This window comes from Ruditapes philippinarum, unplaced genomic scaffold (genome assembly GCF_026571515.1).
Source record: "Ruditapes philippinarum isolate M1 unplaced genomic scaffold, ASM2657151v2 ctg1686_1_1_1_1, whole genome shotgun sequence".
NCBI classification, from domain to species: Eukaryota; Metazoa; Mollusca; class Bivalvia; order Venerida; family Veneridae; genus Ruditapes; species Ruditapes philippinarum.
Genome location: NW_026865777.1, coordinates 190,775 through 216,955, shown reverse-complemented (window position 1 = coordinate 216,955; position 26,181 = coordinate 190,775). Strand labels below are relative to the sequence as shown.

At 30.6% G+C, this 26,181-nt stretch overlaps 1 protein-coding gene across 5 annotated transcripts in view; it reads right to left on the bottom strand.

Moving 5' to 3' along the window:
• LOC132730282 (protocadherin gamma-A7-like) overlaps positions 1 to 26,181 on the bottom strand; it is a 61,565-nt gene that overhangs the window by 6,458 nt on the left and 28,926 nt on the right. For 3 of the 5 annotated variants that reach the window (XM_060716172.1, XM_060716168.1, XM_060716170.1), the window contains 2 exons: positions 5,376 to 8,329; positions 455 to 628 (listed from right to left, as the gene is read on the bottom strand). In XM_060716172.1, the coding sequence (XP_060572155.1) occupies positions 455 to 628; positions 5,376 to 8,111 (2,910 nt within the window). In that variant the 5' untranslated portion in view covers positions 8,112 to 8,329. Of the gene's footprint in view, positions 1 to 454; positions 629 to 5,375; positions 8,330 to 8,916; positions 9,248 to 12,027; positions 12,762 to 26,181 lie in introns of those variants that run through there. The other 2 variants (XM_060716169.1, XM_060716171.1) reach the window with 2 other exon arrangements.

Here is a 26,181-nt window from a genome sequence, read left to right as displayed (position 1 = left end):
CTAAATATTTTCACTTCTGTATGAAAACAAAATTTAGTCTGTTTACAAAACCAACACCTTTTGTGTAAAAATCACGTCTATATCAACATTGTCTCCATTACACTTTCCTGTGAAGTGGTCACAATTATAAACAAAAATAGATCAATTATTGACCAATCAGATTACCTTGTTAGATAATATTTACTGATCGATTATTACTCTCAGCTCGACATCAAGGAGTGCTCAATGGACCATTCTTATAACTTGGTCAATAATGTCAGAAGACAAAACATTTTTGCACTGTGCCTTTAATTTTCATATCCCATGCCAAAAATTTACTTAAAATCTTCATCTATCTACTGTCGGTAACAATTTATCTCCACCCATACCTTGTAAATCTATTGGTAGTTTAATTTTCTAAACAAGGCAGGAACCACTTTATTGTTATATATAAACTATCGCTATTTTTAATTACCTCATCACCAGGAGACTGTGGCCATTGTTTGTTGTTATTGTTGTTATTTTGTGATTGTATCAGAGCCTGATGTACACGTAGGGACGTCATTCGATGAATCTCACGCTGTTTATCTTCACTTTTCTCCGATCTTGATGGTGAAACCTCTTTATTAAAATTCTCGTAATCTTGACTCTGAAATATTATAAGAAAATGTTTTCTTTTAGACATTATACAAGGTGGCTGACACTAGTGGCTGTTTTATTTACAATTTTTTATCCAAAAAAAGTTCCTGAAACTCATGATGGATAGTTTGAAATTCATAGCAAAGCTGTTAGCATCTCAAATACTGCAAAGTAAAGGCTAAAAGTTAAGCTTTTTTTACATAATATCTTCAGTATAAAACTACAAAAGAGACATAACTAATGAATTATCTTATATTATAAATGATGCTTAATTTTCCTTTATTTTGACATTTTGATATCTCTTATTTAAATTTTGATGTTGTCATTTCTTGGTTAGGGGAAGATTTCTATATACAATAACAAATGTAATATTTTTGGCTATAATGATGGTTAGCTTATTGCTATACTGAAATTAATGACTGAATAACTTAATCAAATCAGGAATTTGTGTCATGTACATGGCTACCTATCAATAATTAGTATATTTTTATCAGTATAAACATTTAAATCTAAATAAATCAGGAGTCAACAATAACTGGCAAACATTTGACCAGTGAAAGTTTACATACAATCTTTCTTCTTTTGTCCACCATGATGTAATAACGAGACATAAAGTCCAGAGCCCTCACGGACATCTTTATCATACAGAAATAAGAATGAGGGATTTAAGAATCTTATAAAATTTGTGTCATATATCTAGAAACCACAGTTGACAGGCCTCCGCTAATTGTAAGGCGATACCCTTAATCATTGTCGTAATATTCATTTGGGATTATTTACGTTTATGTTGACAGATTTCCTCAAGATGTTTGATATCCGTGAAAGATGGCTTCAGATCACGATCTTCAAATATGGCCATATTGGGGGCTGGTAAACACTATTCTCAACCCTTATAAACAGCATACGTCTTCAATTTTATAACTCTGTTAGCTTAGATAATATTTACACTGAAGAAAATCAAATTTTGAAAACCTTGTTAGCCATATGCTCATTTATAGAAGAACCGGTAATTATTTTCAAATAAAACCCTATATCAATTATAATGGTTTAATTAAATGTAGTTTTGAAATTATCATGTCTTATTTAAAACTAGTATGAAAAAGTTTAAGACAGAACTGCAGAGATAATTTTGTACTTTTAATGCTTAATAGGTCAATGAATACGTATTTCTGTATAATGTAAATTCATACAAGTGACAGATTGGGAATAACCCGGGTAAAGCTATCAAATGAAATTTAAAAAAATGCAAGAATTACTTAGGTATATTGAGATTTCTTCTCCCCTAAGAATTTATATGACATCATTAATATGACTTTAAAGATGTTCAAAGCAAATCAATTAAAATTCAATCAACTTTCCTTGAAAATGAAGATATTCCCAAGAGCAACTTATGCGCACAACATGCAAGAGGTAAAAATATTTTTTAAACAGTTAAAAACTTCAAATGAATTTTTTTTTAAATATATGAATTATATAAAAAAAGAAAAATTTCCAAAGTAGAATTTAATATATACAAGCCACTGACATTTCTACAAAGTTAAGAAAACAAATATAGAGCCTATAAAATATCTCTGAAGAGACTACAGCCCAGACTTTCAGATCTAAACCTAATAAGGCCCTAGCCTATGACACCAATGTATCCCAGGGGCACATATGTGAAATCTGAACATAATAAAATAATGCATACTGATGATTACCCAGTTTTAGTATTATTTGAAATCCCTTCAGTTTTAAAATGGTACAACCAACTTTAAAGCATGGCCAGTCCATAAACAAATCATAGGGGTGATTAAGGAGGTCACAATCAGATACTCTGTAAAGAAATCCATGCAAATACAACTTTATAATGAAATTTCAATAAGAACATCACCTTTTTTTATCTAAATACTTGAACATCTGTCTGTTTAAACTGAGTGAACTCAAGCGTTTATTTAATTTTTAAATAAGTACCCAGAATATAATTGTCTCGTGCACGTTCTGTCTGTTTGATTTATCGTATAAGTCATTTAGTGTCTGTAAATAACTGGTCATTTTACTGATGTACTTTGTCAACATAAAGAAAAACATGACTCACTTTTTACATTTGACAAAATTTGTAATTATAACATTTAAATCTGTTCTTATAAATTAAATCTTGATGAATAATATACATGCAGTTATGACAATCTAGTCATGAGTTAAAAATATTTAGATCTATAATGATTTAGAAAATCTGATATTTGCATTCTGTTTTTAATGATGAATTATTTTCCCTAGATATTTTATACCCATATTCACCTAAATAATTCTGTTTAATCAAGTCTTCGTCATGGAGATTTTAAGTAATCCCAAATCACCAATGTAAACCTAATATTATGCTATAAATAAAATTTTCCTGATTTTCTGTCTTTTTTTGTACTTGTTTTTCTATACTTTTAATAGCACTCTATCTATCTAATTGATTCAGTTCTGATTCAACATGTACATACTAGCTCTGACTCTAGAAGTCTAGAACTTGAACTATAATATATAAAGATTCATTGTTAATTAAACATTGCATGTGTTTCTTCTAAAGTTACATATCATACTTCATAAATCTCTATCCCTGATCCCCACTACTAGTATAACATATATTTTTTATTTCAAACATAAAAGCAAAATAAATGAAATATTGAAATAAATTTTTCTCCCAGTTACTTTAATCAAGTATCTGATTCCTTTTCCTGTACTTTCAACTCTATTGTCAGTGAAACTTAAGATTCATCTAAATTTGTTTTGTAAGTATTGTATGTATACAATGTATTTACATATATCAACAGAAGGTATTGAATGACACGGTACTTTCTGGTCACCACAAGATGACCTCCCCCCTCACCTCTTTCGCGAGTCAACTGACACCTGAACGCTGTCCATCATGGTCATTCAATTCAAATTTTGGACAGATTATAAATGGAAAATAAACAAATGTTGTGTTCAGTGTATGAAACAAGAGAATGTCCTTGTGGCCATCACCTTACACACAGTTGTCATATCCTCCATCTTTAGCAACAGAAATGTAGAAATGTACATGCCATCTGTATATTAATCATTAGTCAGTTCCTACATGACCCTCCATGACTATTTCATTGTCTTCTTTCATTGTTTTACTGATTTACTAACAATACTAATTCATAACTAGCATTTAAAAGTTAAACAAGGAACATCGCAATGCGATGCAACCAGGTTTTCAGCAAAATATTTCACAGAAGCTTTGTCATGAAGGGGCATTTGTTTTTAATTGAATTTTTAGGAGGAATTATGGCTTTTTTAATATTCCTCAAACAAAAATGATTGAGAAATTTTATTTTGTCTATTCGCCTTTTTCCCCCAAATGTTTTAGAAAGGTAAACAGTACTTTATTTTTGCTTAATTTTTGAAGTTGCGCACTGTAGAAATTGTTCACTATATATTCTGTATAAGGAAAAAATATACAAAGGGCCATAATTCGGTCAAATATTATCCAATCACAAAACCCCGACAATATGTGCCAGGCACTTGATAACAAAGCTTCTAAGAAAGTTTGGTCAAAATCCGTTGAGAAATGTAGGAGGAGTTGCGCACTGTAGAAATTGTTCACTATATATTCTGTATAAGGAAAAAATATACAAAGGGCCATAATTCGGTCAAATATTATCCAATCACAAAACCCCGACAATATGTGCCAGGCACTTGATAACAAAGCTTCTAAGAAAGTTTGGTCAAAATCCGTTGAGAAATGTAGGAGGAGTTGCGCACAGAAGAAATTGTTCACTATATATTCTATATAAGGAAAAAAAACAAAGGGCCATAATTAGGTCAAATATATACCAATTGCAAAATCCTGGCAATATGTGTCAGGGCACTTGATGACAAAGCTTCTGAGAAAGTTTGGTCAAAATCCGTTGAGAAATGTAGGAGGAGTTGCGCACAGAAGAAATTGTTCACTATAATATTCTGTATAAGGAAAAAAAACAAAGGGCCATAATTAGGTCAAATATACACCAATTGCAAAACCCTGGCGATATGTGTCAGGGCACTTGATGACAAAGCTTCTGTGAAAGTTTGGTCAAAATCCGTTGAGAAATGTAGGAGGAGTTGCGCACAGAAGAAATTGTTCACTATATATTTTATATAAGGAAAAAAAACAAAGGGCCATAATTAGGTCAAATATTATCTAATCGCAAAACCCCGACAATATGCGCCAGGGCACTTGATGACAAAGCTTCTGTGAAAGTTTGGTCAAATCCGTTGAGAAATGTAGGAGGAGTTGCGCACAGAAGAAATTGTTTACGCCCGCCCGCCCGCCCGTCCGCCGCCCGCCGACATACCTCAATCTAATAACCAGTTTTTTCCTTCGGAAAACCTGGTTAAAAAAAATCCTTAAGAAGTGGCCGGGTAACAATAATGAACGATTCACTAATCTTGTAATATTGCTGGGGTTTTTTCCACTCAAATTTCAATTTTCATTAAAGAGTGATATGAAATTAAAATTTTTTGAAAATCAATAATGTTCAATTTACTTGGGAATTATATCATTAAAATACACCCCATTAAACTAGAGAAAATGTTTAAAGAAACTCTTTTTTTCAACAAAAGTACAAAGACACAAATACAAAGTTACTGAGAGAAAGTTACATGGAGCCCTTAAATAAAGAAATTTTCAATGATCAATGACAATAGAACTTCCCCAATGGTATGTTTATATAATCAGAATGATTCTAATAAAAATATTAAGAAGTACCTATGTAACTAGTACTAACCTTTGATGGTACAGGGGATGGTGACTTAAAGGTTGATACTTTATCAAACTGGCCACCTGTATCCATAGTAACCCCAGCATCAATATCCTCCTCTACAATGAAGCTAACCTCTTTCTTTGCCTTCTTGGCATATCCATTCTCCATGTAGGCCTTTTCACTGGGGTACAGCATTTTATCCTGCGAGCCTCGTGAAGAACTGGACCGATTACTGTTTCTATGACCTTCCATAATTTTCTGTTCATCGTAAGCTTTAGCATTATATAAATTATTCTTTCTATCCTTTCTCTTTATCATGCAAATAATTGTTATGATTATAATCGAGAGTACAAAAGTTACACAAGAAATAACTATTGCAATAAGAATATTTTGTCCATTTGAACCAGATGACGTACCCAGTTCAGCACCACTAGCAGCAAGATAAATCCTCACATGTAAAGTGGCACGAGTTTCTAATGGATTTACACCATTATCTGTTACATAAAGAGTTAATGTAAATTGTTTGATATCACCATTTGAAATGCGTTTTGTTAATTCTATTTCCCCAGTCTCTGCATTGATCTTAAACAAACCTTCACTGTTCCCGCTTAAAATACTGTATGAAAGACGCTTGTTTTCCTTTTGATCATCATCGTCTGCTAACACACTGGCGATAACTGTGCCGGGACTTGTATCATGTGCAACAGTGACTGTATCATTATCTCCATAAGGGAACTCAACAATTGGCGCATTATCATTTTCATCCACCACAGTTACTAAAACTGGAACGCTGCTGGTACGTGGAGGATTCCCATGATCAGAGGCAACAACATTAAAATGGTAATAGTCTTTAACTTCCCGATCTAAAACTTGAGTTGTGATGACAGTTCCATCATCAAGAATGGCAAATGGGTATGAGGCATACATTGCTGGTATCATGTATGAAACTTTTCCATTATCACCAAGATCAGAATCTGTTGCTGTTACAGTACCAAGACTGTTACTGATGTTGGAATTCTCCAATATGGACATAGCATAACTGTCTCCTTCAAATTTTGGGGAGTTATCATTTACATCAGTAACACGTACAATAACTCTTGCGGTAGCTGAGCGTGGATTCTCGCCTTGATCTCTAGCAGTAACTATAAAAGTATACTCGTCTTTTGTTTCTCTATCGAAACTCTTGGCCGCTTTTATGTGCCCACCACTTGGATCAATTTCAAACATACTCATATTAGCAAATGGTTCAATATTGTAAAGAATTTGTCCATTCTGTTCAATATCACGGTCTGTGGCTGAAACCTTCACAAATACAGCACCTACAGAAATATTCTCTAAGATATCAACAATATAAAGTGTCCTTGCAAATATCGGAGTATGATCATTATCATCAGTTATCTTAACTATAAATGTTTGATTAGAAGACAGAGGTGGTGTGCCCTTGTCACTGCAGCTAATTTCTACAGTATATGAAGAAATAAGCTCCCGATCAAATTCTACCGTGCTTATCAGGCTAAAAGTATTTTGCGCAACTTCATTTGCTTTTATCGTGAAATTTGAATTAAGACATTCGCAGTTGGCCTCCCCATTGAGTCCTCTGTCCTCATCAGAAACAATCACCAAGGCAACATGGGTGCCGACAATCTGATTCTCTTTAATGTGAATATTGCTGGCAGGAGACATCGAAATTTCTGGACGATTATCATTTTTGTCTTGAATATAAATAGTAACTTTTGCTTGGTTCTTCTTTACTGGATCCCCATGATCTTTCACCTCTACAAAAAACTCAAATGGTCTGCTTGCAGAATCTAGCCTCTCTTTCACATAAATCTCACCAGTGTCCTTCTTTATTCCGAAATACTCCCTAATATTTGAAGAAACCGGAACAGAGTCTGCGAAATAGTAAGCAAGTCTACCATTTAAACCGATATCTCTGTCTATAGCTGATACAGTGATTATATTAGTGTTAACCTCAACATCTTCATCAATGGTTGCATTATACTCTGTTTGCTGGAAAAATGGCTGATTATCATTTCTATCAGTGACGTTGATATTCACTGTAAGAGTTCCGGTAAAAGCTGGTTCACCTCCATCAATTGCTTTTACATATAGTGTGTAATTCTGCACAGATTCTCGGTCAAGATTTAAATTAAGAATGAGACTTAACGTGGTTGTCAAATCTGGATTGAGTTGCTTTTCAAGTTCGAAATCCGTTCTTGCTGGTTCCAGTATATATTCTTGAATTGAGTTGTTACCAGAGTCCAAATCAACTGCAGGTGTGAGGGAGTAACTTGATCGGATAGAGGTGCCTTCTGGGATAGATAAATTCAAAATGGCTTCAGAAAATGTAGGAACATTGTCATTTATATCTAATACAATGACAACTATGTTAACAAATTCATTAACAGTGCCATTATTAGCAAAAAGCAATACTTTCATTTCACAAACTTTCTTTTGCTGACATATTGCCTCACGGTCAACTTTTTGCTTCAAATAAAAATCAGAATTTGGCCGAATTAGAAAAAAATCCCTATAGTCCACATCTCCATTGTTCAAAATTTGAAAAGTAACACTTTGCAGACTACCACCAAAAATTTTTGTTTCATTTTCCTTTAATAAAAATTCATTTTTGATATTTCCAAGGAAAACTTCCGCATTTATTTCTTCTTCTGTTTCAAAGGTCACTGTTGTAATTCCTTTTACAGACATTAATAAAGTCCCCAACAACATTACACAAAGTAAGTATATAGCCATCTTCATTCTCTTTGAAGTTACCTTTACTTGCAGAGGATATCCAAATAAACCATTTCCTTCCTTTATTAAAACTTTTTCTTCAATGTTAAACACTTATTCCTTTTTTTCTGTACATTTAAATGCCCATAAAATCCAACGTTTTATCGATTGTCAAAATCAGTTTGTAGTTGTCTTGATATTCAATTAAGTTGTCTTCTTGTTACTTCAATTCCTCACTTCCAAATCTGAAACGAGACAAGAAACTATGGTCAAAGTTGAAGTAATATTTTAGGGTTAAATCAATGCTTTACAAATCCTGGTTTTAAGATGATCCTTTAATCTGCTCATGGTATAAAAGTAACACTTTATAGTTTATAACACAGGCAGCATATCCCCACTGAGATCAACTATATTATATTTTGTCATTATACAGCAAATCCCTGGATAAGTCAACCTACCTATTCTTAATCCATTTTTGTAATTTTCTAATGACCCAGCAGGAGACTTATATTGTAGCAAGGGAAAAAAACATCGAAAAATGACTAATGTTTCCCCCTCATTTTTTTTATTTTGCCAAAAAAAGAAAAGAAAAGAAAGTCAAAAACTTATGTCTATGCCACCCATGACACTATAAAATAGAATGTTGACACATAAAAATTCTGGGTATTTTTCTTCTTTTTTTATGTTTACTCACTTATTGAAAAATTTATATTTTAACCTTATAACTTATTTACCTACTAAAAATGGGAAATCTTACATACAAATATTTTCAAAAATTTACATAGATAACCACTTACAAAAAATATATGTCCATGACACTTTGATAGCTTACCATTTTTTCCCCTTTTCATTATTAACTTCAATTCTTGCTTTCAAAATGCAAATTTTATTGTATCTTTTTTATTCACAGGTGAAAATTGTATCACCATGGAAAAGAGATAAATTTCTTTACAAATTATATCCCCAATGTATCATTTTTTTTTTTATATCTCAATGATTTCAAAGAAACCTTAATCTAAACCATTCGCATTATGTGGACGCTTAAATAAATAAATAAGAAACAGTATTGGTCGCCACTTTCATGATATTGCAGCAATTTATTTTTTCAAATGTCTTATCAAATTTCAGTTAAATCAACCTATCAATAATACTGGCAGGCTTTTTGTGACAACTTTATCAGAAGTATATGTCGAGATTATGCTATTTAAAGGAGCGTACAACTCTAAAATGATCAGCGGAATACTTGAATCCTTCACAACAACTCAATTTACAATATTAAAGACGTTATAAGGGCCTATTTTCCATGTAACTTGCACATTTCCCTAGCTAAAGTACTATAATGTACTAAATTGTCCACACTTGAACACCTTTAATATCATTTTATTACCAGTTGAAAATGACACTTTCGATTTATAGTCTAAAAACTAAGTAAACAAAGATTGCAAAAAAAGTACACAAAATCTTCAAATTTAAAAAAAAGGTCAGGTTTTAGTATAAAATATAAACTTAAAAAATGTTCCTTCTTAAAAAAATGTTTATAAACAAGACAAATTCTTCTCTGTCACAGTGCAGTCTCTGAGAGAAGAATAAAAGTTGAAATATTTAAATGCTTTTTATATTACCATACATGACTGGTAAAAACTGACAATATTATATCTATTACTAATGCTTAACTCTTCAGCAAGCAATGACCCTTGTAAAACATGTTTTGGAAACTTTTTGATCATATCTTTGAAAAAAGTCTCAAAACATTAAATATTTTCAAACCTGGTACAAAAAAATGTATATATAAACAACTATCTTAACACCTGTTTCAAACACTTGAAGTGGTAAAAAAATATCCAATTAAAATATCCATTTTTAACGGCTGTCCGCTGGAACATTAACCCCAGACAGTCTCCCACAACTAACCAGTACCACAACTAACCTGTCCTTTCAAATTTTAAGTGAGTAAAAAACACTTCACAATTTTTGTACTATGGTAGTTTTCACAAATGTAACATTCTTGTCCACACTTGAAGCTAGTAACATTTCTAAATATGGTTATAATTAAACTGACCCCTTACTGTGACCCTTTAACTCCACCTTTCAGCATATTGATCGCATGTGGTACAATTAGTCAATGATTACATAACTGTCAAAATATCAGTTTCTTATCATGTGAAATACAATACATACCAAATACATACCAGTATAGTTGAACAATAAACTACTTATTGTTAAAAAATACCATAAAATACAAACAACACAACCTTTAAAGTAAATGACATAACACCTAGTCTATTAGCATGAAACAAATCCTTTCATATATAAATATAGATACAGGATGCAGTCACTTTATCAAATAATTGTTATTTTAATGAATTGTATATACACCCACATATGGTTTTAAACCAATCACACACATGCACTCTGGCTTATTGTAATAGTTCCATCAATTTCCATTTTTTCCCCCAAAAAAATTATTTCAATATGGTTCCAAAATATCCTGCTTAGTTATATAGTCTGGTTATATGACCATAATAATAGTGCTGGTACAATATTATTACTACTCATGTAATGAACTATTATCAACTTTACAAAACAATGAAGTTAAAAAAAACTGTTTTTGTACAAAACGAAACTAACCAAAAAAACACTGGTTAAATCCAATATAAATATGTAAGTCCCAATACATATATATATTTATATTACTCTCTTGGATCACAACAAGATTTTGTTTGGTGTCTTACCAAAATTGATAATATTATTTATATATAATTATCAAAACCCTTATTAAGATATTTCAAAATTAAGATCCAAATTTATGTCAAAATAATGTCAAAAAGATATTTTTACTGCCGAGCAATCACACTCGGAACAAGAACCAAAAATTACCTTCAGGGTCTGATAATATCACATTTATTTCTGTTATCTTAAAGAATCAATTAAATTAAAACATTTTATATACAAGACATAAGATGTGAACTGTTAACTTTAACATTCTTTTTGTTTCAAATTGTAAAACAATCTTTACAATGGTGTCAGATTGGCAAGATAAAAACTAAACCTGTGTTAATCTACAGTTTCCATCAAAATCATTTGACAATAAAATTTACATAAATTACAAATTGTACATGCAATCATTGACAATTAAAAATTATCTAAGGCAATAAAAAATACATGTATACAAAACATTGCCAATATAAATTTATCTTGTATGGCAATAAAACTGCAATTAAAAATAATTGAAATCTAAATAAATATTAAGTGTAATTTAGACAAAAAAAGAAGATTCTTTTTTATATCACTTTAGAATTACAAAACAAAACATTTTAAATTAATAAAAATAATTTTTGATTAAAAAATGTTTTTGCTATTAAAAATAGTTCCAAAACAAATCACCTCTAAAGATCTGTTTTTAAACAAAATTATGCATTGCATCTGATTCACAAAAATAGAAATACAATAAAACAATCATTCATTATTTAAATTAAAGAATATTAATAACTTTCTACCTTAAACTTTTTATTGTTACTTTATACTTAACAAAAAAAGGCTCATGTACATGTATTAAAGTTCTTAATTAAATATGGAACATAATTTCATTTCATTGTCAAACAGAATAATAAAAAAAAATCAGAATTTATAAAGTTTGCACCATAAATCCAAAAAGAGCTGTATATATCCCAAAGTGTTCAAGCATTAATGATGAGTATTGACTATATTACAACACTCCACCTTCTCCTGCGTGGAAAATAAAAGGATATATTACCCTCTTAAAATGTCCTAGGTCTTGTTTAACAATGGTGTCCCATCATGACAAATATCATCCCAGTTTTAACAACACTTTTACACCTTTCTAACCCATCTAATTATAGTTTAAAACCCGAAGCTGACATAACAAGAATCTAAGAAATCAAAAAACCGATCAAGGTACATTTCACTTGAATTTTTTACTTACTGTGCATCATTGTTCAACCGTTAATTAAATCCCGATGTCCAAGTCACTCGACAAAATGAGAGTCTCCTTTTAAATCAACACTGGACAATGGTCATTCTTTCTGCCCTATTTTAATTACAAACACCGGCCACTTCACTAGCATCCACTCTTCAATGGTCAAACGAAAAAGTACTGACCCTTCAATTGTAATGACTCGAGTAATTTAAATTTAACCCCGAGGTGAATTTTTAAACTTCACTTCTCCAAACACTGTCTGATGCACAATAAACACTCCGTAACACAAATTACAAGTTTATTTCTTATCACCATCTTATAACCAGTAATTTAATTTCAATCATTATAAAAGTTAGAAAGCCATAAACAAATAATCACCATCTAACGCTGAAAATCCACTATTATATATTTGCTAGTCCCGTTTAAATAAAATCAAGACCGATTTAAATGTTGTCCTACGTCTTTGCGAGCGTAATTCCAAAAGTCTTTGGTAAACTTTGGCCTTTTTAAATCAGCATTATGAAAATCAAACTACTTTCCGGTAAGTCCATACTAATCTGATTTACCCGTGACTTAAATGAATGCACTTTGATACGGTATCTTACACCAATTGTCGGTTTTATTTGTCATACTCCAGGACAGTAGTCAAATGAACAAAATTAATGCCTCTACCATACAATGTTACAGTGATAAGCCCGATGTAATGAAAGCTGTATAGTAAGTTAAATATATAAGTAATTTTATTAACTTTTATTTTCTTAGTTTTATACCTAACTGCTAATGATTGTACCTCATGATTATTCAGATAAAATAAATCCGTATGATTTAAACCTCTGTTGACATGTTTGCATTACCCTGATAGTAAAATTTGCTAATCCTGCAGATTTGTAATTGAGAAGTATTAAACTGCTTGAATGATACACTTCAGAAAAGAAATTATTTTTTTAAATTTGCCAAAACATTTTGCAAAACTCCATCAATTTTATTTTAGCTTAACCGTGACTCTCCGAACCATTTGGGTCTTAAAGCTTTTATGACGAGCTGACCACTTAAGAGCGATGAAATATTGATATTTCACGGATAATCCAGTCCGATTTGCGAGACACTTCGATTTTTCATTTGCCGTAGTCTGTGTGGGAAATCACAAATGATTAAACAAATCAAAAATCCTGAAACTAGCGAGGAAGAATAAGAAATCTGTGCAAATATAAATGCAGGAGGCAGTCAGCAATGATATATACGTAAATCATTTACGCGACAAACCCGTCAATTGTCACAGGTGTGACAGATTATGCTAGCAGTGATGCAGAAAATACAATAATTTGTAAGAAAAAGGTTGCTGTGGAAAGTCTACTACACTGTAGTAAAAAGATTTATTTCCTTTTTATCGAATTATGCATAAAGCGTGAAAAATGAATATCTCAATTCTAATATCATTTTCGGATGAATTTGTACCATAAATAGGTTAAACACATTGTCTGAAATGTGAGAAAATCTTGTCTCTTCCTAAATTTCTTAACAAATTGATAATGTCAAACGAAACCATTGCACCCTGTTTTTGAAATTGTATACCTACAATGTCCTTAAATACATATATTATAACATTTTACATTGACTACAAACTTCAACAAGTCACAATTTTCATCTGCTTGCAAAACTATATTCAACGATTCTCATTTCCCATGTGATACTCGGAATAATTTTCTCTAAGAGCGGGACAAATCTTATAATTTCATCTAGAGATTTTTAGGAGATATGATTGGCTATCAAGCACTTCAGACATTTAGATGATTGTCTTTCGGGCAATATCAATTTCAGTCTGATGGGTACCCATAATGCATCTCATTGTTTGCAAAATTACCAAAATAATCATCAAACAAGGTCATGTGCCACAAGAATGGATTCAGCGGCAGTTTTGTCCACAAATGCTGCGATAAATTTCAGAGAAGATGATTCTCTGTCAATATTCCTTGGCTTAAGACTGACCAATCATTAATGTTATCACAAATGAAGTGTATTATCTTCATCATGCAGTTGGAAATAAATGACAATTAATTAATATCGTCTTAAATCCCACCTCAATATCAATATTTGTACAAGGCTTTTATAATAATGACCATATTTGGAAAGCGTTGGAATTACAGTTTCTGCATTAATTTAAAGAGTTGGAACCAGTCTTATGGCATGCAAAATTGCTAAAAGTTTGACACAATGAATGTATTTGGTAGAAAAAGTACTGTTATAATAATGTGTCATATTCAAAAGAAATGATGTCACAGTTACATTTATTACACCCTTCAGTGATAATATCTTAATTTTTTGTTTCAGCATTTACCTTTTTCAAGTCATAACTTTGCTAAATTTATGTAATGAACTTACTAATGGACTTGCATTTTTTCTTAACTGGGATCATAAAGTCCAATGTTAAATTACGTAATTTTAATATCAAATTGATTTTATTAACTAACAATTAAGTAGCAGAAAAAGTAAAGGTGGGATTGATTTAATCATTGAAGCAGATGTAAAGTAAAGCCAGATTAAACTGTACAATTCTAAGTGCAGGTTGGCCTTAAGATCCAAAATTGATGATATATTAGGCAAGGCGGCCTTGTTGCATGTATTTAGAGGGTTAAAATAGAAGAACTCGGACACATATTTCAACTACTGAAGGAAAAAGTTAATTAGCCCTAAATTCTGCATCAAATTTCTTCAACACCTAGGTCCTAACATATTATATCAGAAAGAATTTGCTTTCAACATAGGAAAATAAGCGGGGAGCCAACATTTAAGCCAAGGTCATTAATTTCTATCCTGTCATGGAAAAATTGACACGTATTCACACACACAACGGGCAGTCCGAAAAGATTTGTAAGGAAAGTTGAAACATTTATGAAAGACAAATTTAGGTCCGATGAATTTTTTTCAGTCGATTAAGTGACCATGGTAAAAATGCGAGACTTTTATCTGACTTATGATAATCCAGTATGGGTACACAAGTGGTGTTTGGATTAGACGTGAGCTGATGAAAGTCATCCGTGATTAATCTATTATACGCCGTTTCCCTCTTTTCTCTACTTCCTTCCATATTGCTATTTAAGTAAATATTTGACCGAAAGTTAAAAAAAAAAAAAATCCAATAAAAAGCATTACAAAAGGATAAAAATATTCACAATCTATCATGTTTAAATCTGTCAGTTAATTAAGTAATATGATGTAATATCATAATCAAAGAGGGGCACCGACAAAGCTTAAATCAATGTTTTTTCATTTTCTTAAATTCTATTTTTTCATTATTTTTTACAAAAACAACTGACAGTTTTATACAGCTCTCTATATTTTACATGTAATATATTCATTTTTTTCCTTCTTTAAGATCTAACATTTAAGTCTTCGGAAACAAATATGGTGAAAAACCCATTCTAAATGATAAATCTTTCTTATCAAATCAAATAAGCCAATATCTGGGGGACTCTTCAAACTTAATAAAATATGCTACCTATAAATGTCAAATTGTCTTAATTTCACACATCCATACGGGTTCTTGTGTAAACCAAATAGGGGCTTGAAAATGACAGTAAAATCGGTGATAAATAAGCATTGATCAGTATTTGCGTATAGTATCAAAGACAGGAATAGCCACTTGAAACTTAACAGAACTTCTCAAAAAGCTTATAGGGATCAAATTCAAGACTATCATATCAAAAGCCATTGATGACACTGTAGACTTAACAGATCAAAGTAAAATTAGACTGACCAAAGAATGTAATAAATATTGGTAATTCTTTATACTGAAACTGATTAGGGGCAAATAGCCCTTATCCTGCTGAATTGTTGAAATGGATTTGCCCTGCTTTATATTTGGAATGGTTCATTCAAAGTTTAAGGGATTTTAATGTAAAATACAAAAATTAAGCTACCAACTGCTCAGAGCCTGATTTAAATCTGCACGGATGTACAGGCTGGCCTGGTTCTATACTAATGACAAGGGCAATAATACTTTCAGCCCTAGCAGGTAAGTGACCCATGACTCATGTATCCTTATATCAGGACCTTAAATATGTATCATCCAAAAATTTAAGGATCAATGGTTGCAAAAGTTGACGGTTAAAATGCCTTAATTTAAATTATATTCATCTTAATTTTATATTGGAAATTCAATGAAAAACCCACTTCCTGTGAAACCAATGATCAGGCATTTGCTTATTGTCAAAACAGTAAAAAAGCCTGGAATGAAAATGATGGTGACAGAGAACAAATACCCCTCCCACAGTGAAAACACAGACTGAGAAAATTGTAATGTCTGGACCAATGTTTTCAAATACTTTTAAATCTAATCAAAATTTGTGTCAAAGCCTTTAGTGTATTGCCTAATGATTTAAATTCTGGATGAAAAGATGGCTGGTGACAATTTTTGTAAATTACTAGTTAGGATTTTTATCTGACAGCAATTTATTTAAGACTGATTTCACTGATTTTTATCCTGTCAATCAAGAATTTGAAATTGACCAAAACCAGTCTGAAGGTATAGTATAATAGTGTCCCAAACCTTTTGTCATTGTCATTACTAAATGATTCTCTAACTGAAAAAAAATAAAAGAAATCTTAGAAATTTAGTTGAAACAGACACAAAACCATTGACTTTAAAAAAAAACACCCTCAATTTAGAAAACAATTAAATACAAAAACAATATTTTTAGGGTTTTAAGTCCTTTTTATTGGTATTTGAAGTGCACTTTCATTCATGACATAGTCACATTATTCTTTTTGAAAAATAACAGTAAAATTTTACTAATTTTGTTACTTTTTTTAAAATTATATGTGCAGATATTCATGTGCTCTTGTTATGAAGCACATATTAAAACTATTATCACAGGGAGTATTTCTGATGACATTTAACTTATATTCTTATCCACACTCAGATATAGAATGTAGAATTATCAAAATATAATTTTACTGTCCATTGAAGGTCATGTAATAAAGCACTTTAATAAAATAATTTTCATATGAAATGTATCAAATTAGTGATTTCTTGCAACTAAAACATGCACCATTCTTGTAAATATATGTATATTTCACTAGCTTGTTTGAAAAATAAAATCAGTCACAAAAAAGGTTTTTATGTTCCCTATCATGAGAGAGTTATCTTTAAATCACCACTAACTACATGTCACATGACCTTCTAAAAGAGTAAGTGACGAGCATCATACATCAATGTCCAAAATTTATAATTATTTTCATCTCTAAATTCATCCAATTTACCAAATTGTATAGAATCAATTTAGAAAGCTGTCTAAACCCGCTCATTAGCAGCGCCCTCTGTTCTCCCACAATACAACGGTCCTCCCCCTTCCTGGATTACCGCTGGATAGTCGATGGTCAACTATTATGAATCAACCAGCCCATTGCCGACAGTCACCTTTTAACATAACTGTGTGATGGTTATAAATTATTGCCCGAAACACTATATCCTAGGATTTTGCTTAAAATGTCCAAATAAAAGTTAAAACATATGAAATTGCTTCAAAATGTATATTATCATAATAATTTTACTGGTAATAAACATTGATTTTTAAATGATACTTACTTCTTTTCAAACTTTTATTATGAAGATAAAAAAAACAGAAATAAATAAAATAAGTTTCAAATCATGACAATATGAAAATGAAATTTGTAATTCATATACTTCCTTTCTTTCCAATAATTTGAATTCATCTTCGGCTTTATCAAAATGTCTGTTAAAATCATTGTTAATTTCGCCTCTGAGTAAATTATACATATACAATACATATAAAAATTCAACTACATGTATGTAAAACATAAAATAATTATCATTGTATCAGAATTGAATAAAAACAAAAAAAACTTTCCTGTACCTGTTTCAATTTAACTTTACACATATCTCCTTTTTAAAATCGAAAAAAAGAATTTGCGAACAAAAAAAATATGACCAGGTTCCCACAATCTAGACAAAATTTACTTCACAAAGATCACTCGAAACATTTTAAAGTCTAAACTGACCTACGTTATAAAATACTGTCCATCCTGAATTAATATTCAGCATCATGCACGAGTATTGTCCAAATATGGGCCTCGCCATGCAAAAATGTGACATTGGGTTGTTTCATTGAATATTAAACACAGGGAACTGTCCTAGACTATACTGGCTACGCATACATTGGAGTTTATTAAAGCTATTAACATTTTTTGTAGTCTCATCTATCCTGTCATATCATTAAAGGCTATTTTTTAAATTAATCCGGAGAATTAAAATACCTATAGGATGACGATATCATCCCTTTTAATTGGAAACTAGTCATACAGTGTTCAATACAAACAACGTCGAGCTTGGTGTCAATAATCATAAGAAGGTTACAACTATATCCAGCTATAACATTCTGACCAAAATAAATTTACTACTAGTTATATAAGTCAACAAAACACTATATTGTTTCATAATTAAAATCAACCAAAATCTGTCTCTGAGTCAGTTAAATCCTACGGCATTAAAGCTAAGGAAAAACATTTACCATATTGCTTCAAAGTGATTATAGTGAAAGAAATGAAAACAGACATCTATCTCTATGTGACAAAATAGATTGCTATGTGACAAACTATATGCATATATAATTATACTAATATAAAAACAATACTTACAATTAGTCCAAATAATTCTAACTTATGTAAATAAATTTTATAAATCATGAATTAAATCACCTTCAACACAGCTATTTTCAGAAACCTAAAAACTGCAATACTGCTAAAATAAATGATGTTTTTCTTTGAACAAATGTTAATGTTTCACCCCTTTTCAACAAGATCCAGTTTTAGAAATATGAAAATCTCTTAAAGCCCACCATAACCTATTATCCCATTTGACTTTGACTTCCGAATTCCTTCCCTATTTTGACCCAGCTTCACACCAAGGTGTTGAAAACCCAGCAATCACAATAGTGGACCAGCTACCCTTTATAAAAACACACCATAAAAAGAATTACAGATAAAGTGCCAAAACAGACAGACTGTAAAATAGAATGCAAGTGTTGTATTATTGCGCAACAGTGGTGAATTTCACACCAGAAGTGTTTACTATAAGAAAAACACCAATATTACATACTTATTTATTCTTATGAAGTAGAACTGTCCCTTTTGTAAACAATAATCCTTTTCACACATCCCTGATTATTTTAATTATATCTCAATAGGAGACAAGCTTTATGTCCCTTCAATTCTACCTAATAGAATTATCTCCCTTTTATATCTATTTGCCACTTACTTAAGCTAAATTAAGCTACCCTTCCTTTGATCTGAGATTTAAATGTTTTTTTATTATGTTTTTTTACATACTAAAATGTTGATGCATATTTCAATCAAAACAAACATTCATGCAAACAGACATATGAAACTTATTTGAGAAGAGACCAAACAATTAAATATCTTTTCAATTCCAAAACAAGTCCAAGTCAATCAAACTTAAAGTTTTTTGTTTTTTTAAATCAAACATCAAATTTGTAAATTTTAAATACAGATTTTACTTTGTTATTATAATATTGGTAATAAATAAGGCCAAAATATAACAAATGTGCTCAATTAAGTAAAGAAAACAGAATTAATCTTGTAAAATCTTGTAGCATCTTATATTTTTACATTTTCATCATTTTTGCATGTAGAAGGGGAGATAATAGTGGTGGAAATTGTGTTTACATCGCAAAATGAATAATATTTTTGTTTCACATGAGAGTGTTAGCATATAAAGTTAAATATAATGACAAAGTTTGTACAGATGTGGCCAGGTCATACTGTCTACCTACATAAAAACCTTTAACATAATTGAATGTATCATTTTTATGTGATAAACAATGAAAAATGTTTTAACAACGTTAAAGAAATGGATTATAAAATGGTCTGTCATTTAAACTGAAGCACTAAGCTGACTCTACCAAAAGATGTTACAATTGATAAATTTCAAATAAAGTTAATTTTCTGAAAATTGTGATGCTTAAATATGTAGCTATATAGGATTAAGGTAATTTTACCATGAATGAAAATTAAATTTGCCCTTTAGTGCATGTTTCCTGTATAAACTTTTGTTAAAAGGAATGATTCGTATGTACATGGTACTGTAATGTTATTATTATAGAAAATAACTTATATATGTATGTTGATACCACCTTTGGTAGGTGCTTGAAGTGTTACGTCTGCTAGTGGCAACTGATTCAACTCCTAACTTGTACTAGTGCAGACTAGGATCAGCCCAACACATCAGTGCTAGCTGATCATGGTATGTCCTGTGTATTCACTCAGTATATATTTTGAAATTTTCCCCTAAAATGATGAATTGTTTTGTCCAGATTGAAAGTGTTACAAGGGTTAAGTGAGTTTGAAGCATGGACAAGGTATGAAGAAGATAGCTGTATCTCGTACTTCACACTGACAACACTTCAATGTTGTTTTAATATTGTCGTCAAGTAGTTCGGTATCTGTGATACATTCCGCTACAATCAAATCCCGATGTTTACCTTAAACCTTTCCTTTAAAAGTGAAGAAAGCCCTTATATTCTAGTCACGCTGGTATCTCAGTCTGACCGTATTTAAAGTTCCCTGAAAGGTCATTTAATATGTTTGCGAGTTGGCTGTCAAGAATGTTCGCCAAAATTTAACAAAATATAGATTGCAGATTCACAAGAACAGTTAAACCTTTTTGAGGATTATCAAGGAATAATCGTTTGACACTTTGCCATTATTTATTGTCATTTTATGATGAAGATATATGCTTAATGACAATGATATATAACATCGAGTTGTGTGTCAACTCTACGTTCAGCTCCTGCTCTTTTTTTTGCTAAAGCTCCAGATTAATTTTTTAATATTCAGAATGAAAAATTTCATTACATTTAAATATGTTCAAGACTTCTTTAAGCATTGTCATACTAGTGTGTGGACATTTGAAAACAAAAGTAAGATAAAAGAATGATTTTATCAACATGAGAAAGGTCTAAATTGACAGCATAGTTTCATTGAGCCAGAAAAGACCTGTATATAATGAAAGTTGAAATATAATATTTATACTCTCATAAAACAATGGAAAGACCACCAAGTGTAAACAGTTTAGAACAATAAATGACAAAAACTTGAATAAGCACCAAAAATATGGGTGTTTATATATCAGATAAAATTGTTCCAACAAACAAAAGCCAATGTCTACCCTTGTCTGTGTGATCGGAACATGTTTTCACACAGCCAAACATACAGTATGACAAGATTTTTCTTTCTTACTTTTTTTATACGTGTGTGTATATACCAAAAATTGGAAATTATGACAAATCTCAATGATAAAACTAAAAAAAGCCCATTTATCTAAAATAATCTTTTATTATTGCTAAGATCACCTCCCATTTTGTATATATACCTAGAGAATTGATTTGATTAGCGTCCAGATTTCTGATCTTTTAATTATATAAAGCAAAGTGACCATGTAATCATTTGTTTGTTTATAAAAAAAAGCATTTTATACAGGAATGGTGATTATTGGGTTATATAATCATTCGACCATTTGTTGAGTTTTCAGATAGGTAGACATTATGAAAATGTCAGTCTGATATATGATGTATCGTTCGACAGTCAATTCAAATACATGATTGTAAGAATATTTTATGTTTTAATTTAGGACAATCACATTAGATTAGCTGTTATGGTCCTATTAAGACAATTAAAAATTCAGATGAGATTCTAAAATAAGATCATTAAGAAACTATTATACATACAAGGGGATTATTTTCATGTATATATTGTAAAACTCATACATATTAGTACAACTGTTTGTAGATTATCTCATGTATAAATGACAATAAACAGTGTAATCAGGGATAAGTAAAGGATAAACCCAGATTAACATGATAATAATCTAATAAAGGGAGATAATCTGCTCCTAATCCTACATCTCCAAGGAACAGCCAACTTTCTCTTTGTTTAAATGGATTAATAATAACAGTGTGTCATTAATACTACTTTATGATGTGTAATATCTAAAAAAGAAAATGAGATCACCATGCTTAAATATGTAATTTCTAAGTTTTCTTTTAAAAAAGCAGGACAGACTGTAGACAGGGGAGGTAATCCTATATATAAATTATGCATTATTATTTTTTTTACAAAATTATATAACAAAACCGATTTTTGAATTTCCTAGCTCAGACATGGTTAAAATAATAATCTATTATGAATTCTGCAATTACACTCACTATTAATTTTTAATGAAAAAAACCAGATTTAAACTACACAAGGGAGATTATACAATTATCAGCCTATTTAAGTGAACATTTAAACATAGTGATAATTAATCTTAAAAAATTGCATTATAAGTTTCCTTATCATACTAAAATACTGACAGTCATTAACATATATTATTTTTCAGAATGATTTACAATATATAATTTAATAAATACCAGATGGTCAGTAAAATACCATTAGACATGCTTGCCAGAGGGACTTTAACACTGACCACCTTTACTGGTGTTGGCTATTTACTTTTGTTCAACAGTTTTTGTGACAGCCCTAACACCTGTTTAATTTCATACCAATAAAACATCAAAGGAATTACTATAATGTCTTATAATTTTATGTGTCCAGAAATAAAACCTCTGTATAAGGTCATAGGCAGGTATTGAACATAAAATCTGCGGAAAAAAAATCTGCTTCAGTTTGTTTGTTTGTTTCATTTTTACGCCTTTTCCCAACAGTATTTCAGTCATATAGGCGGGTAGTTTCCTAACCATCGTTCCTGGAGAGTTACATCATTACTAGACTACCTTCCTCCGTGCTTAACTACCAAAGCATCTCCTGGGGATCGAACCAGCGCCAGAGAGGTAACTGGATTAGAAGTCATCGACTCTAACCCCTCGACCACGGAGGTAGTCATCTGCTTCAGTAAAATTTGAATATTATAAATGTATGTAAAAACAAACAGATTTTTGAATTTTAATAATTTGATATCAACTGACGAAACTTATTAATGAGTTACTATATATAATATACATTTTTGTACCATTGTGAAAGTATGTTTCTATAGTTGGTTTCAAATTCCTTCAAGGGATGTTGGATACTATCATAGGAGTGGATCAAGACTTTTATTTCAGGAACCAACTATGTTATGGTTCATTGAAATGATGTATATATTGGGCACCTAATCTTTAAAACTTGAAAGCCATCATATCACCTTTACAGACTGTCTTAAAACTCAACAAAAATTTAATGACAATTTTTTTAACAGAAATAACAGTGGGTAATGACTAATGAAACATTATATATTTTATATCTATTAGAACTCAGTATGGTCTCTAAATAACTCATCAAAACACACAATGTAATGTCAACTTGCAGAATTTTTTACCCATTCAAAAGACATTAAGAAAGAAGTTTGAGGCAATATTTCGAAACTTGAAAGCATTTTCAAACAGTGACACAGTCTATTCTCTACTCTCGTGGGATTGCTGCACTATGACAGACTACGACACACGGGTTAACATGCATCCTTCAAGCAATTCTCTACTGTACAATTTTCCCAGCAACATTCTCGATATCTCCACCACGCAATACTCTACCAGTGTCAACTACAGGATAACGTGAAATATCAATTCCATTAGGATAAATTATTCAACAGTTGACAAGTTTTATTATTCGTTCATTAAACCACCAAGTGCATTAACAGCAATTCTATAATTCCATCAGCTTTTCCATGATCATCCATATTTATGACCTGAGTTCACACTTACAAAGAAACTCTGCAAACCTCTAGCATCACAGACTATGTAAAAATGCAAAAATGCTTGGAAAGTTTCAAATCTGGACTCTTTTCCTCCCTCAACCCCCTCCCCGACTATGATTTTGGTTAATCAATCTAATGGAACGACAAGTAATCACCTGCAATAACACTGCATCATTTTGTAATAACTTTTATGAGTGTATAGTTTGGAACACTTTATTTTTGATGACATCACAATTATGATTCAATAATCAAGTTTGATTTGCTTAACAAATTATTCAAATGGAAAAAAATGACAATTATATGTTTCATTAAACAGAAAATGGTGATCAAAATAATGGACTCATTTAATTAATTAATCCTTATTGATATTATGTCAATCTTGAGGCTTGAAAATTCATAAATTTTAATCATTATAGTTCATAAATAAAAGTGTCAGCTTGAATATGAAGTTTTCAGAGAACATGTACACATAGACTATCATTTTTATACTGTAAACAGAAAATCTGAGCAAAAGATACAAAGAAATTTAGTGCTCATACATCTGAATACTCTCCCCCATGATGATGATCCCTCAACCCCTATCCACCAAATACAATGACACATGTTTGGAAGTTTAAATGGTCTAATGATTTTTTTCATAAAATTTATTATAACAGTAACATTATATTGTTCCCATAATCTAAACAGTCAATTTTCCATAGATTGCCTGTTATTTAACACACATGAAAAATGTATGTAACAAAAATAAAATGTTCAAGAACAAAATATTAAGGTGCTATTTTAAGGAGGGTTTTCACCATCCATCATTTTGTACAAGCGCCATTCACTTTTAAGAAAATACAATTTAACATAATTTCTTTTAAGTTTTATACAGACATTTTGGAAGTATTCTTTTTTAAAATTGTCAGACACAAAAATGTTTGCTATCTTCCATTACAACCTACATTTATGTATAACTACTGAACTGTGTACCAACAATCCCTTAAATCATTAACATTAAAACTATAGTCAGGTTTATTCAAAATAAAGCATATTTAAAACATCAAAATAACCAAGAATTTCTATTACTTCTTCCACAAAAAAATGGACAATCGCATATTCACTGATCTTTTTAATTTTCAGCTATATTCAAAAAATACTATTTAAGAAGTCAAGGAGATAAATTAATACACCAGCATGAGTAAGGTAACAAAACATGCCATATCAATGTAGGCAGTCTATAACATACCTAAAATACATAGCAATCATTACATCAAACAGGAATCTCCCTCAAATACAAACAACTTCTTTAATTTCTATCCATTTTATTAAATTTGCATTGATAAAGTTGCTGATGCAGCCATTTTAATGCATTTTTATTTCTTAAATAAAAAAAATCAACTAGAAGATAAATTTATGACTTAAGTTCAATCAATAACAAAATTTATTATCCATATGATATATTAATAAATAACAAATCTGATGATTAATATATATCCTTATCAATAGAAACACACTTTCATCTATATTCATTTAATATTCTTTGTTAACTATTTAATTAAGCGACTATTTAATTAAATTAATAGACCTGTAACAGAAATTTCAATAGAATTATACAGACAAAATTTGACCTATCAATCATGTGAAAAATAATTATCAAAATATAATAATCATTTAATTTACTTCAACATTTTCAAAGTTTTACAATAACAAATTTTTCACAATTGATGCATCACTGTACTTTTATGCTATTCTAACCTATAATTACTCCTGCCAAATAAAAACAACAAAACAAAAGAAGTGCAATGAAGAACATGCATAATAAATGACAAGAATGCATAAGATTGCATAATTATAATGTGCAGACAATACCTGACGAAGTGTTACCATTCCATGAACACAAAAAATACCATCCATAAATATTTTCACTACTGACTTTATTAACATTCATAGTCAATTAGCAAAACTGGAAATCTCACAAAATGGGGCATACCACTGGGGTTACTATTTCTAAACAAATAAACAGTTAACTAGATTCATTTGACATCAGTTACATATCTTGTAGGAGCCAAAGATGTTTATCATAACATGCAGCAAGAATGATCCGAATCTAGTACCAAATTTGATAAACATCTACAAACTTGTAGAATGAACAAGTGACATTGCCAACAGGGTGTAGGCTGTCAAAATCTGTTACAATATTTCATATAGGGAAATCACCATCATTTTTCTTCTTCTAAATTAATATACTAAATACTTGTAGAATATTTATTGAATTAAGCAATTAAAATAAAGTACAAGCTAATTTCCTGAAACTGTTCTACTTTTTTTTCTGAAGGAAAACCTGGTCTATGAGATGTTATTTCTTGTTGGTAAAGTTGATACAGGTAAGACAATACTGTTCAAACTTTGTTAAAACA